The sequence below is a fragment of the Agelaius tricolor genome, unplaced genomic scaffold (genome assembly GCF_023055355.1).
Source record: "Agelaius tricolor isolate 1412-34295 unplaced genomic scaffold, bAgeTri1.0.p SCAF_20, whole genome shotgun sequence".
In the NCBI taxonomy this organism is placed as follows: domain Eukaryota; kingdom Metazoa; phylum Chordata; class Aves; order Passeriformes; family Icteridae; genus Agelaius; species Agelaius tricolor.
Genome location: NW_027269280.1, coordinates 3,563,585 through 3,578,633, shown reverse-complemented (window position 1 = coordinate 3,578,633; position 15,049 = coordinate 3,563,585). Strand labels below are relative to the sequence as shown.

Below are 15,049 nucleotides of genomic sequence, written 5' to 3'. Positions count from 1 at the left end.
ACAGTGAAGTGCTGAAAATGTGGGTTACCTTGTGACAAAAGTAAAATGTGCAAGAACTTTCTAAAGCATTACAAATGTATGATAAATCAAGGCCCAATTTGGAGGAAAAAGAGCTCACTGCAAAACATGCTATTGAAAGAGGTAGAGTCAAGGTTGTTTAAGGCTTGGAAATTGTCATAAAATGTCAAAACAGCAGATGGTCTCTTGAAAACATGGCATTTCAATACTTGTTATAGCATCTGAGGAAAAGTTTTATTGGGTCACATATATTATTGACTTAGATTCTAATAAAAGATTTTCTGTACCTTTAGACATCTTTGTATGTTTTCGGGTGCTTAGTTTTACACTGCTACTTAATGGAAGTCCATGACATGTCATGAAAACTTACAGAGAATCTGGAGTTTAGTGGGAAATTAATTCTGATTTTAAGAGGTGTCTTACCCGTCTGAAAACATCTTGTCAGATCTCTGCAGTGGTGTGGTAACAGAGTTAAGAAACAAAAATAACTTATTTTGGTGCTCAGAGGAAGAGCATTTGAGCTCATTTGTGCTGAAGCTGAAATGGAAGTTACTTGTAGAGATTAATCTTTCTCTCCCAGGTCCTTGCTAATTGTATTACTTTGATCTTTTCAACTCTTGTGCTTGAGGTGTCCATGTAAACAGATCTTCTGTTTGCTTTTTCATTAGATTAAATAGAATTCCGATAAAGCGAATGATCAAAGGCTTTCAGACCTTTATTGGTGAAAACCCTCCTCTCAAATTCTAATTAAAATAAAACCAAACATGAGATAATATGAGATTTGATTCAGAATGGTTGCATGTGACTTTCTAGCAATTTCCCATTGTGCACCATCCTTATCTTCTGTAATCAGTGGGTTCTGCAGCAGTGAAGTACAAGCCCGTTGCCTTGCTTGGCTTTGATCAGATGTCTGTATAGTTTTTTTTCACTGATACTCTAACTTACAACTGTTAGATCTCATTCTGTGTTGGTTTTGCAGCTTGTCTGTTGTAGATATGTGACTACCTGCCAGTGCAAACAACTAAGTTGGGTCAAACTTGAGAATTCTTTGGTATTTCCTGCCATGTAATTAAATATTACTTTCCTAAGAGCACCTAATTTAACAGAAATGGCCTGTCCTCCTGTGTTCTTTCAAGTAGCTACTTGGTGAATCTTCTAAATACTCTCCCATCTTCCAGTAAATGATGAAGTGCTTGAAATTTTTGTTACTGAAACCACTGAACCCAAGAGGATCGTGAACTCCATGTGATAGACCTTTTTTAAGGGCGTGTTCTTGCCCCCGTGCAGACGTGTTCAGTGAACATGAACTGTCTCAAATGTACCCTTCACCTTCCAAGGTGACAGTGACACATGGAATGACTCCTGATGTTCTGCAGCAGCCTCTCAATTCACATTTTTTGCAAGTCTTGCACGTGCTGAGTGCCTGAAGACCTGGCCCAGATAGACTGTGCTTCCTCAAAGTGTGTCCAGCTGTAACGTGTCCACTTCAGCTTCCATTCATCCATGAGTGGGAAAAGGCAGGAATGCCAGAGGTGACCAATCTGAGCTGCTCATGGAGCTAAAGAACATCATGTTGGAATTGTTCACATCTGACTGAGTGACTATAAGAAAATATCCATAACTTATGTGCTGTCTTTTGGGGATCTTAAGTTTACCCATATTTGAACTAAATATACCTGTGCACTTTGATTCTGGTCCTCTCTTAAAAAATAATTTGAAAGTACAGAATAACAACTTCCTGAGAAACAACCACCGCTGCTGCTTTTGATTTTGCTCAAACAATTTCCCTTTTGGCTCTTAAAAATTGCTATCTGATTTTTAAAAGATGCATTATTACTTAATTTTAGCACTGATATCAGGATTCAGTGGGCCACGCTGCCCTTTTAACCCTTCAAGGTACTGGTGCTTGCTTTGAGTTATTCCTGCAAAATTCACTCAGTTTTTCTCCTGCATATATGGTAGAGAGAAGATGTCTGCAAGAACTACTGTGCTGAGACCTGGGGGTTGGGGGGAAACCTCTTATCAAGTATTCCTAAGGTGTGAAATGTTTTCTGGTAAGATCTGAAACTCCACCTTCTCTAATGGTTTGGGACGAGTTGAAAGTCTGTGGCAAATAGTAACAGCCTGGCAGCCAAGAGCAAATCCTGTCAATTTAAGGGAGCCACCCTCACTGCCAGAGTTTTGGGGTTGTTTTCCTTCCTGTCTTGTGAAGAGATAGCTGAATCCAAATTACATAGAGTGACCTACACTTGGTGATAAGCACTCTTCCATTTTAAAGTACTTTTGTCTAATGCTGTTTAATGGGATATTCCTGCGCTTCTGGGATTTCCTTGCCAGTTGACAGTGTCACAACCCCGCTGTTGCCAAGAGAGAGAAGCAGAGCTGCATGGCCCCAGTGACCCCAGCTAAAGACAGGACAGAGGAGTGTTCAGATCTCTGGGGTTTTCCCCTCAAAATGGGGAAGGACAAAGTCCAAACAACTTTCCTCCCAGCCAGACGATTACAGCATCTGTGACACTTCAGCCGCGGAGCCACCATGTCCAGGAGAGTTTGAAATGTGACACCCTTACCTGCAAATGTGACACACAGCCGACCTGGAGGTGCCATCCTTCCCCTGCTCAGCTGCACCTTGGGTTCAGGAGGTTCTGTGTCTGTCTGGCAGCTGCTGGCTCAGGGTGGCCTCCCAGGCCCTGTCCTTGGGCTGCTGGAGTTTGCTGGCCACCGTCCTAGTTTGGCTCCTGTGTCACACAAAGCCCAGGCCAGGCTTCTGCTGCTGGTAGAGAATTTGGTTACCAAGTAGAGGGTGGATCTGTCCATTCCTGTGCCAATGAACTCGTGTTAGTTTTCTGTGTGGCTGATTTGTTTCCAGATTATTGGAGTCCTCTGAAAAACTTAACTTTTGTGTTTAAGAACTTGTGTAAAACCAGACCTTGGTTTTACGCAGATGCATTTCCTGTTTTTTGTGCTCTCATTCCTGTCCCTGTTCTCCCTTCCCTTTTCCCCTTCTGCTATGTTTTACTGGTCTGGTGTTGTCTCTAACTTTATCTGGTTTCTGTCTCAGCAGTAGAGTAAATTCTATTCCCCTGATAGTACAATGGTGGATATAATATAAACTTCAGAGGATTCTCCAGGGACTAAGAGTGAACCAGTCACCAAAATTCTCTTGGAACTGTTCAGAATGGCAGTGCTATAGCTGAAAAAGCAAGGGCCAGTTTCTGCTCTAGTGTAATTGCATTTTAACCTTCTTGTTACAGTGGACAGTAACAGACCATGAATTGACATAAAGTTTCTTTTTGTGTTAATGAAGAACTGCAGACCTCAGTGTCAGAGTTAAGAAGGAAGGCTTACTCGAGACTTGTGTTTCATCTCCACTAATTTGTAAAACAAAATATCTAGCTCTGATAGCAGCTAAGTGAATAAAAATATCTGCATGATTCTAAAGTCTTCAAAAAAGAATTTTAAAAAAATTAAAACTGACACTGACCTTTCCAGAAGATGGGAAGTATGCACGTGGCAAGAGGCTAATTTACCTTTCTATTTTCCAAATTCAGCATGTCCCAAAATACCATACAGCAAGGAGACAGGCCCTTCTTTCTACTTTGCCAGTGAGTTGGGTTTTTTGTACTAATTTTGATTGTACAGAAAAGCACTTTCTAAAGAACCACATGTTAAAGGAATGGGACCTGTTGAGGGAACAAGTTTCCTTGCACCAAACCAGGATGTGGAAAACACAGGAAGGTTCCTCTCAGTGGGCAGGAATGGAGCTTTGGAACAGATTTCTATAATCACAGGAAGCTGAGTTGTCAATTCTTCAAAAATTTATTTTGAATATGGAATAATCTCTGACTTCACTGCTCAGTCTTTTCATCTGCAGCCAGAAATGGGCTCTGAGAAATCCTTCCCTGTGAGGGAGGCCCTGGCACAGGGTGCCCAGAGCAGCTGTGGCTGCTCCATCCTGGAAGTGTCCAAAGCCAGGCTGGACGGGGCTGGGAGCACCCTGGGATAGTGGAAGGTGTCCCTGCCATGGCAGGGGGTGGAGCTGGATGATCTTGGAGGTCCCTTCCCACCCAAACCACTCAGTGACTCTGTAGCCTCCGTTAAAACCTGTGGGAGCTGCCTTGCTCCCTTTCATGAGCCCAACAGGATTTTTACACCTGATGAGTTCCCAGCTTCCTAAAAGGAGAAGCACCTTGGGCCTCATCCCTTTTAAAAGCCATGGCTCAGGTTTTGAGCCCCTGGGAGGAAATAACTCGAGCTGCAGCTGAGGTGGAGGAAGTTTTCTGTAGAGCTGCCATTGAAGGAGTGCTGGGCACAACTTGTGGTCATGATTGTGTGACAGGGATGAGATGAGGGCTCCTTGGGACTGTCTCAGTTCCATTCCCTGGCTCAGGTGGGGCTGTGCTGGTGTCACCAGCATCACTGGAAGCACTGGGACAGGACCTGGTGCTCTCTGGACACAGCAGCCTGATCCAGCTCATCCAGCAAAGGCAGAGAGCTGCAAAATCCTGCCCTGTCTGCCCTGCTGGGGTTCAGCAGCTGCTTTGAGGAAGCTGAGGTTTGAGGGGGGTGTTTGCAGGATGAACTCTCACCCAGGACATGGGAAAGGAGGAGTTGCAGTTTCAGGCTGTTTCTGTTCTTGCTCCTGTCCTGCTGTGGCACTTGTTGCTGTGTCTGTCTGTAAGTCTGTGCAGCCCATGCCAGGCACTCTCCTGGTTTGGTTGTTTTTGTTTTTTTGTGGTTTTTTTTTTCATTAGCTCATGCAAGAGGGATGTGAGAAAAAGCATTTGTTCTCCAAAAAATCTCCTCTGGAGCAGATTTCCTGTGTTTCTTGTGCCACACTGGTTCTGCCTGGGTGGGGGCTGTAGGATGCTGACCTGGGCTGTGTTCATGCCCCTTGGTTTGGTGCACTGAAATCACTTCAATAACCTCGTTCCTTTCTTGGATTATCTTTGAAGTCAAGTCCACTGTACCTGTGTAAAATGACTTCTTGAAATGTTTGTATGATGAAAGAAACATTTGCTATTTCTTTGCTTCCTACCATTCAGGTCTTTTAAATGTAGTTATCCTCACCATCTTACTGGCTCTGGCAATAGTTTTGAAGTTTGTTCACCGGTCAGTTCTTGAAAATAGGCTCTTCAGTGCATCTTTGGACCATGACCAACACTGACCACCATTGGCACCATTGAAATTCCAGGGAAAAAAACAAAATTACAAAATGCCACGATGTGGTTTCACATATTCCCTTGTAGCTGAGAGTTCTGCTTGATTTCTGCTGCTCTGACCTCTTCTGATTTCAGCTCCTTCTGTGGGTTCTGTGGCTGACTACTTCTTGTTTGCTCTCAGAAATGGGGTGCAGTTCTCTAGAGTTGAATTCAGTAATTCAATCCCTGTGATGTTTTTCTCCCATCCCGTGACTGAGTCGCTCCCCTCCCTGTGTCCCTGCCAGGTCAGTGCAGTGAAATATCTCACATTAGACCCAGTTTGATTAGAAAGATGCAGAAGTGAAGCAGGGCAGCCCAGGCAGAGGAATTTAAGGCATAAAGGCTGAGAAAGCCAGTGTATTTGTGCTGCAGTGAGCTGAGGTGACCTGCAGCAAGGTGTGTCCTTTCCTAGAGCTCTCCTGGCACACTCTCAGATAATAGGTGGCCATTTGGAAAATCTCCAAAATACTGACAATTGGGGGAAAATGTTGGATAATGGGTCTTTTATTTTATTTTTTTTTTCATCTCCTGTCTTGTCTTATTTGCTGTTAATTTGTGTAGTGAGGTGTTTTGATTACCAGGTAGAAATTCCTTTAAAAAATCCCAGGGAAAGTGCTTTAGTTCAGGTGAATTTTTCATGACTTTTACAAGACTCCTTTGACAGCCCTGCTGGTCTCAGAGATTTCACTGGCTTGGCAGGAATTACTTGCACTAACTAAACATGGAAAACCATTTACACTGCTGGAGTTGGAGTCTGAACTCAGGATTTTGAGCTGGGAATGCATTTCAGACCTGCTGAGTCGTTCTTGGTTTGTGTGCAGGGACTGGCCAGGATGTGGAGAAGTGCCCAGATAACATTTTTTGAAAGGCATTTTTAATATTACTATTAAAAAATAATTTGCAGCAGCATCTGAAGTGGTTTTAAGCTTTACAAATTTGGTCATTAGGATGACCTGTTAAAGACAAAATGAAGGAGAGGGGAAACTGAAAATTAAATATTTTCAGTATACAAAAAATCCAGTGCTTCAAATCCAAAGCTATGGATAAAATATTAAGTGGTTTTGGAAGAGCTTCCACTAAGACAAAAACCTGATCCTCCCCCTGGTTTATATCTGTTCTTTAGGGTGCTATTCCTTGGTTTAACTGGTGTCTTAAGAGAGAAATTCCTTATTGTGAAGTTTTATTGTAGAAATATTCGCTTCAGAACAACTGAGTTTATTATTCTCTTGGCCATAAAGAACCAAAAGATGAATTGCACAAATGCTTTAATGGAGTCCCACATTATTTTGGGGGCTCTTAACAAGTGATGTGGGAAGCCTTGAGTATCTTACAACTTGGAATTAAATTTCATATACGTTTTAAAGCCTCTTGAATGGAGTTAATTTGTAGTCAGGCTTGCCAGCTCTGTGGCTGAGGCACTGGGAGGATTGCTGCCCTTTGGCAAGCAAGCAATCCCTCCTTCCATTTATTTCTATTACTTTGGCAAAGATAATAATTTCTGGCCTTCTTCAGAGTGTGTATAATAATGAGGTTGAGCAATTGTCCTCCTGTAGGAAGCCGTAAAATTGATCAGTGTTGCCATTGATCATTTTGGTGTTGTCACAGGAGAGATGTCTGAAAGTCAAGTAGGAGCATGGCAGGGATGCTGCTGCAAAATACATTTTAGTAGTGATACCAATAAAAAAAATCAAAAATACTTGGATTTAAAGCATAACCAAATGCTGTGGCAGAAGATCCTGCTGGCTTTGACAGTGTGCTTAGAAAATATTGAGGTGTTTTTGAGACCCCTCTCAATCAGGAGGCCTCAGAGTGTTGTACAGCTGTGCTTGCACATGTGGATAAGAACGTTAGGATCAACTCCAGGCTGCAGGAATTTAGTTCATCTGCATTAATAGCCTGAAACTGCTCATCACTGCGAGGCCATTTGCTCAGTGAAGATTTAATAGAGCTTGCCAGGGATTAAGTTAAATGTGGCAGGCAGTTATTTTCTAAAGGAGGAACCTGCACAGGGGAGAAAAACCTCAATTAGGCAAAAATATCCTGGCTCTCTGTATTCTGGTGAGTTGGAATGTGTCAGAACTTGGATTTGTAAGGTTCATAGCAAACCAGACTGGAGGAAAACTGCAGTGGCCATCAAGTGTTTATATAATACCAACCCCATTAAAAAAAAATAAAAAATAACCTGGTAGATATTCATCAGTAATTAACTTCAGAACCACCAAAAGGCACCAAAACAAATAAGGAACAGTTGAAGGAAATACTGAGGAGCAGGCTGATAGTTTTCTTTGTCTCTTAGCTTTTTTAGCACTTTGTCAGCAAAACTCTCCTTGGTCTTTCAGGCTGTGACATTAGAGGGATTGACACGTGTTGTCACACACAGAAGTAGCTGCAGACATGGCCTGCTTGTTGCACAAACTTCAAAGAAATAGGGGAAACATCCTCATTTTTAGGGTCCTGCTTTTGCATTGCATGCTTTGTGTTGAAAGGAAGACTTGTTGTCATTATGGCCTTTCATACTTGCTTAGATTCCCTCAAAAGTTAAAAAAAAAAAAAATAGGATTTAGTGTGGCCCATTTGAAGCAGGACAGAGCAGGATCCAAGAAGGAACTGGGAGTTTGTTTTTGGAAACTGGCACAGCTGTAGCAACAGATGTGGCTTCACTGGGGTAAAAGTTCTCTGTTGTTCAGTTTCTTCCTTTTTGGGAATTTTGTACCTTATTTGCTTCTGGTTCAAGGAATGAAGAATTCCATGGCAGTGTTGGGGAACTCACAGGGTGGTGGTGATCCAGAACAGATTGGCCTCGAGGGCAGAGGCAGAATGGGTTATTTTAGCACAAGAAAGTGGCTTCAGCAAAGATTTGATGCTCGAGCAGCCTCAGTTTTGTCAGCTGTGATGTGTTTATTTATTCTAGAGTGCAAGGGCAGAGTTTGTGCTTCCCTCTGACTGTTCTGTGAGCAATTTCCAGAAGAGTAGCATGGTGAGGTTAGCCAGGTATAAGGCCAAAGAATTTTTTTTGGATGGTGGAAATAAAAATGGCTCGTAACAGCTTTGAAAAGTATATCTCAGGAAATCCTAAATTGTATGAAAATTATAAATTTGATCTTTGAAACTGGTCTGTTTGACAAAACAAAAGATGAAATACTGCTTTTCTCTATGTAGTATCTGTTACATTGTCAAATTAGGGAAGATGAACTGTCTAATTATGGTTGTTTATAGACTTTCCTGCCAAACCAAACTACACAAAAGCAAGGTAAGATCATCAGCTATTTGCAAGATAAATATATATATTTTTTAGAAGGGGGAGGGAATATATTTACAGACTTGAGTTGTAGTGAAATCTTCAAATGCAGATGGTGACTTGATAGAGGAGCATGTCCTGTACCTGGTGTTAAATATTCTTCTTTTTCATCCTAGTTTCCACTGGCTCACTTGCTCAGCAGTATGCCCACCCTAATGCTACCCTGCACCCGCATCCTCCTCATCCTCAGCCTTCTGCCACCCCAACTGGCCAGCAGCAAAGCCAACATGCTGGAAGCCACCCTGCTCCAAGCCCCGTGCAGGTAACACATCCCTGAGTGGCTGCAAATTGTGTTGAAGGGAATCCAGCTGTCCTGTGCTTGGTGTTGATGTGTTGATTTCTCTGAGAGGGAAAAGGGGGAAGATGGAGCAGAATCCAACCACTCCCTGCTCACAGGGGATGGGGGGTGTTTCAGTTTAAGGATTAAGGAAGGATCATAATTGTGTCAGTGCTTTCATATGAGAGAAGTGGAAATAGCAGAGAAATGCTGAGAAGTCTTTGATTGGATTTTGTCAAGGCAGCTGAAAACAAAGTGATCCTTGGGTAGTGCTGCATTCCTTAATTCCCTCCTGGGAATAGCTCTGGTTGCAGCTCCAGGTTCTGCATGGTTTTACCTGGCACTCTGGGCTCTGTTTGCTGGCAGAAGCTGAGCCTGGTGGGTGGGATGGTGTCACAGGAGTTCTCGGATGAGGGAAGAGATGGAGATGTGACTCCATGTTACAGAAGGCTTGATTTATTAATTTATGATATATATTACATTAAAACTATACTCAAAGAATAGAAGAAAAGGTTTCATCAGAAGGCTGTCTAAGCTAAGAATAGAAAGGAATTATAACAAAGGCAGCTGTCTTGGGCTCTCTGTCCGAGCCAGCTGGGCTGTGATTGGCCATTAATGAGAAACAACACATGAGACCAATCCCAGATGCACCTGTTGCATTCCACAGCAGCAGATAACCATTGTTCACATTCTGTTCCTGAGGCCTCTCAGCTTCTCAGGAGGAAAAATCCTAAGGAAAGGATTTTCCATCAAAAGATGTCTGCGACAGGTGGGGTTGTAAAGAGTTCCCCCATGAGCACAGCTGATCCTCAGATTCCCCATTTCCAATCTCAGAATGAAGAGCAGTTCCCCACCCCTTTCTCCTTAACAGAATCAATGCAATTCCTCAGCCCTAACCTAAACAATCTCTGTGTTTTCTTGCAGCACCACCAGCACCAGGCTGCCCAGGCCCTGCACCTGGCCAACCCCCAGCAGCAGTCGGCGATTTACCACGCAGGTCTAGCTCCAACCCCTCCTTCCATGACGCCAGGCTCCAACACGCAGTCTCCACAAAACAATTTTCCTACAGCACAACAAACAGTCTTCACCATTCATCCCTCCCATGTTCAACCTGCATATACCAATCCGCCACACATGGCCCATGTCCCCCAGGTAAACACAGTTTAACAACCTTCAAGACTAAATGTCTTAATGCCACAAAAGTTAGGACAGTCGGGCCTGCTGAAGTGATTGCCAATCTGTCACCTCTCAGCACAGACTTACCTGTTGTTGTTATTTAGGTTTCTGTCTGTACATTGCCTTTATTTAGAATTTTGACAAGGTGTACTTGGACCTCAGCTTCCAACACCTAGTGCATCTGCAACTGTAGTTTAATGAAGACATCTTAAGCTGGCACTGCTACTGAAATAAATTGAGCTCTCTTCCCAGTTCCTGGCTCCCATCCTTGTCCCTGCCCCACCACTCTGCTCACAGAACTGCTTGGCCGTGGAGCAGAGCAGGCTGGGGACACAATTCAGCTGAAATGTGCCTCCCCTACCCCCTTTTTAGGCTGTTTCTTGGTCAAATCAGTTCCCTGCTCAGTCAGGTGCCTGATCCCAGGAAGAGCTGGCATACAGAAAGGTTGGAGGTGGGAGGTGAGTGCAGAAAGGCTGAATTGCTGCTTTTGGTGGCAGTTTCAGGCTCTGCATCGTAGACAAATTTTATACAAATACATCCAGAAAAGGACGTGACAGGATTTCCAGGGAGAAACAAGGCAGTGCAAGGGAGAGAGGAGAGAGTTAAGGTGACTGCAGGACAATCCTTGCAGAAAGAAGCCTCTGTGTGTGTGGTGTGTGTGGTTCTAAATGAACTGCTTGTGCTGAAGCTCCCCAAAGATTGTTGGGTAACCTAAAACAACAGTCTTTGCTTCAGAATCAGAAACCCACTCACTTCTCTTAACTGCTCCCTCGTGGTCAGCTCCCTGAGAAAAAGGATTTGGGGAAGGGAAGCACATGATAGATTAATCAAGAGCTCCATGTAAAGCAGTGTGACACAGATTTTCTGATGTTTACTAAATCTCCTGGATTTAGTGTCCTTTGTCAAGGAATGGGCAGTTCAATCAATAATTTGCCTGCACAATTTTCTCTTCAGACCAAGAACTTGGTGTCTGGTTTCTGCCTTCTCCTGCAGGTTAACAATAGTTTGGGATAAGGTGACTAACTGTGATTAGGGATGTTAATCTGACACATGTCCAATCCCTTGCAGAATTCTGAGAAAATCTTTGCTTTGGTCCCTGGGACAGTCAGTTAAGCCAATAAATCAATAGTTCTGTAGGGATCGTTTTACTGATGTTGAGTTTTTAGCTTTTTGATTCTCTTAGGCTTTTGATTTCTCTGCTTTATTTTGAGGGGGGAGGATAAGGAGAGGATGGCCAGAGCTGATGATTGCTGTGGCATCTTGGCTCATCCTCCCCTTCTCTGGTTTCTGCCAGAAACAAGACTCCTGCTCTGCTCTGGTGTGAATGCCTGGGTTGTGTTTAGAGCTTCTCACAGGGGTCTTGGCTTAGTGGCATGTCCAGTGCTGGGATTTGAAACATGAAACATTTGCTTGAAGGCCATGAAAGGGTAAAGCTGTGCCTGAGTTGTGCCCTGGCCAGGCCAGGGGTGCAGGGTGTGACCATTGCCTTCCTTTCTGTGTGCCAAGCAAACCAAATTAAACAAATCAGATGCAACTTGGAGTCAGAACTGACTGCTCAGGTGGCATTTTTAGCAATCACAGACAAGGCCTGCCTTGCCCTTGATTTTAACTTGTGCAGTCTCTTCTGCAATTTTTTTTTAGAATGAAAGCTGCAATTTGTGATATTTACACCAAACTAATTGACTTTCCCAATGAAGTAGTTCCCTCAAAAATCTCTAGTGAAGGCATAACTACAGTTCTGTCAGAAATTTTAAATGCACGTAATTATTCCATCGTGGGGAAACTAATCACTGGATTTAATCGTTTTTTAGCAGCCTCATTCCCAGCTCCTAAACACAATTCTGAAATACTACCTAGTAAAAATTTCAGTTAGGCCAACACAGGGGATCAATCCAATTTCCCTTCAGGTTATCAGATGAATCTTGAGCTGGTGGATATCTCACTTGAGAACCAGTACTTTAAAATTCATTAGAGAGTGCTGTCAGCTGCCAATTTGCAAAATGTTTGAGCCACAGCAGAAAAATTTTATCCACTGTGTGTATTGACTCCAGCTGCTCTATGAATAGCTGCTTTATAATGATGGCTTCTACAATAGCATGTTTGTCAAAGTCAACGTGGAGCCAGTCCTGGGAGGTATTTCTGTTCCACAGCCTGATCTCCTAAAGCTTTTTTAGAGCAAGAGTGAGATTTGAATTGCAGTTCCTGCCTTTAAAGGCTTCTGGGGTGCTACTAACACGTGCAAGTCTGATCAAAGAGTTTGGGGAATGTCTGTGATGAGTCAAGTAACCCTTTTTGTCTTTAAGAAATAAAATTCTAGCCACCACCTGCTATTTGTCTTTACTGGCATGGGAGACATGTGAGGCTGCAGTTCTGGGATATGGTAGAAGCAAACCTTAGGTACAAATGATGGGGTTTTGGGGCTTTTTTTTTTCCCAGGAGAAATCCACTGAGAGCTCTGAGTTCCTTTGTGCTTTTAAGAAATGAATGTTTGCTAGGTTTTTAAATAAAATAAATTGATGACCTCTAGAGACATGAACTGCTCTGAGCTAAAGAACCCACCAAGTTCCTGAAGCTGTTTGCCAGAGGTGATCAGCCATGGGAAGGAATAATCTCCTTTTCCACTGAGACTTAGCCCTGATTGCTCAGATTACACAAGAACTGCGATGAGCTGAACTGGAAGCAGAACAAAGCTGCCCTGAGAGTGTGAAGGGATGAAATCACCCATGTCAGGAGGACTTGGCTGAGCACTGTGTGGGCACAGGTCACTGGAGAGGACAGGGAGGTTCCCAGGGCAGGGAGCCAGGAGAGAACGTGGGGTTGTGCAAGGAGAGAGCTGGGGAAGGGATGCCAGACTCCCAGTGCCTGTGAAGTTCCTATCTGTACCCTCTAGGAAGTGCTTTGATCTAGGTGTCTAACAGAAATGTTTTGAAGATTTGTTGCTGAATTGTTATTTTTTTTTTAATACCCCCCCTGTTTAATGCTGGCAAAATAGCTAAAATTGAGAACGCAACTCAGAGCCAGCAGTGAGGAGCGCTTTTTTAATTATTATTTTTCCTTTTGGTTGTTATTATTATTAATTTTTTTTTTTGTGTTACAACTTCTGCCTTAATCCCTAGTTAAAAAAAAAAAAAAAAAGAAAGAAAAAATTAAAAAAAAATCAAAATAAATGAAGAGTAAACCTTTGCTGACGGAGCAAACTTTCGCCAGTCATGTGGCCAGGAGTTGCTGCCTCCTTGTGACCATGATACTAAAGAGCTCTTTGTTTCAGGCTCATGTACAGTCAGGAATGGTTCCTTCTCACCCAACTGCCCATGCTCCAATGATGCTAATGACGACACAGCCTCCCGGTGGTCCCCAAGCCGCCCTCGCTCAAAGTGCACTACAGCCCATTCCAGTCTCGACAACAACACATTTCCCCTATATGACCCACCCTTCAGGTGAGGAGTGTGTGCCTGGGAGACCTGCACCCTAACTGAGCCAGGTCGAGGAGTGAGGACTGGGAGAAACCAGATCTTTGGGGAAAAAAAATTAAAAAAATTAAAAAAAAAAAAAAATAGACGACAAAGAAAGCCAACCAACCTTAAGATGTCCTTGTGTTTCACAGCTGTGCTTTGGCAGCCTGGAGGAGCGTAGGTTTAGCTGAGATATACCTAATTCAGGGAATATTCTTGATTTTTCTCTAGCTGGAGTAGAGAAATGAGGAGTGTGAGGCACTGGCACTGTGGGACTGAGTTTTCTGTGGCTTTGCCGTGGGGGATGGACTGTGTGGAGTTTATAATGATCAGAGGTTTGATTAAATCTTGAGGACAGCAGTGAAATGTGTGGGGGTAGGGCTGCTAGGCTGCTGTTAAAGTGACAACTGAAATCTAAACTTTAATTCAGAGTAACATTCTGCAGCTTTGCTCTGGGGGAAAAGCAGGAGTTGTGTGACTTCTTTCCGCTTTAAATTTAACCTTATTTAGGTTTCGTTGATTATTCAAGTTCAAACAGCCTCTGAACTTCTGTAGTGATTTAGTTTTACCTGATGTTTCTTGGGGAATGTGTGAGCAGAACAAAGCTGCTTTCTGAGGGCTTAGGTAGGGAAAAAGCAAAAAAAAAAAAAAAAAAAAAGAAAAAAACATCCCAAGGACATCTTGATGTGCAGGGTTTTGTTTTGTTCTCTAAAAAAATAAAAGAAAAAGAGGAAAAAAATAAAAATAAAAGAAAGTTGAGCTCAGTAGTTGTCCTGTGACCACTTTACTAGCAAACTGTTGTGTGGCTTGCCAATTTATTATTTACATTTGAACTTTTTTTTTACAGTACAAGCCCACCACCAACAGCAGTTGTAAGGCTCATCTGGAATAACTGAAAGGCTGGATACCTTTTGTAGGCCAAATACCCTCCTTCTACTGCTTCTGCCAACTGGAAGCACAGAAAACTAGAATTTCATTTTATTTTGTTTAAAAAAAAAAAAAAATTTGATTTCTTGTAACATCCACTAGGAATGCTAACAGTTCATCTTGCAGTGGGAGAGATTCGGACTGAGTAGAGGCATTTAGGAACTTGTGGGCTATTCCATAATTCCATGCACTGTATCTGAGTCCTGCAAGTGCCCCAACTCTGCTTGCTGAAAACTGGAAGTTATTTATTTTTTAATGACCCTTCAAAGTTATGAACTCGTCAGCTAGCAAAAGAAGTAACAAGAGTGATTCTTGCTGCTATTATCACTAAAAATCAAGACTTGGAGATCCCTTTTACTTCTAACTAAACTTGAAACAGGTTCAGTAAAAAAAAAAAAAATTCTAATCGTCAAACGGATGAGTTATTATTTATAAATCACGTTTGATGAGATAATCACTATCGTGAGACAGTGATGTAACTTTTAAGTTAAGAAAACTTTTACTTTGTAGATAATATAAAATAAAAACTTAAAAAAAAAATTAAAAAATAAAAAAAGTTTTAAAAACTGACCCTCCTCGGTGTTTGTGTGGTGATTTTTGGGTCTCTTCCCGTACCCATCCCAGCTGGAGCCAGGGTTTGCCTGAGGCTGTTGTGTGCTGCTGCTGCTGCAGGGGCATTGCAGGAATAAGGAAAGGTTTG

General features: G+C 42.7%; 1 protein-coding gene across 13 annotated transcripts in view; it reads left to right on the top strand.

Annotated features, from left to right (window-relative positions):
• ATXN2 (ataxin 2) overlaps positions 1 to 14,919 on the top strand; it is a 49,879-nt gene extending 34,960 nt beyond the window's left edge. For 11 of the 13 annotated variants that reach the window (XM_071445131.1, XM_071445126.1, XM_071445130.1 and 8 more), the window contains 3 exons: positions 8,634 to 8,779; positions 9,719 to 9,946; positions 13,239 to 13,524. In XM_071445131.1, the coding sequence (XP_071301232.1) occupies positions 8,634 to 8,779; positions 9,719 to 9,946; positions 13,239 to 13,442 (578 nt within the window). In that variant the 3' untranslated portion in view covers positions 13,443 to 13,524. Of the gene's footprint in view, positions 1 to 8,633; positions 8,780 to 9,718; positions 9,947 to 13,238; positions 13,525 to 14,269 lie in introns of those variants that run through there. The other 2 variants (XM_071445125.1, XM_071445123.1) reach the window with 1 other exon arrangement.
• The last annotated feature ends 130 nt before the right edge of the window (positions 14,920 to 15,049 follow it).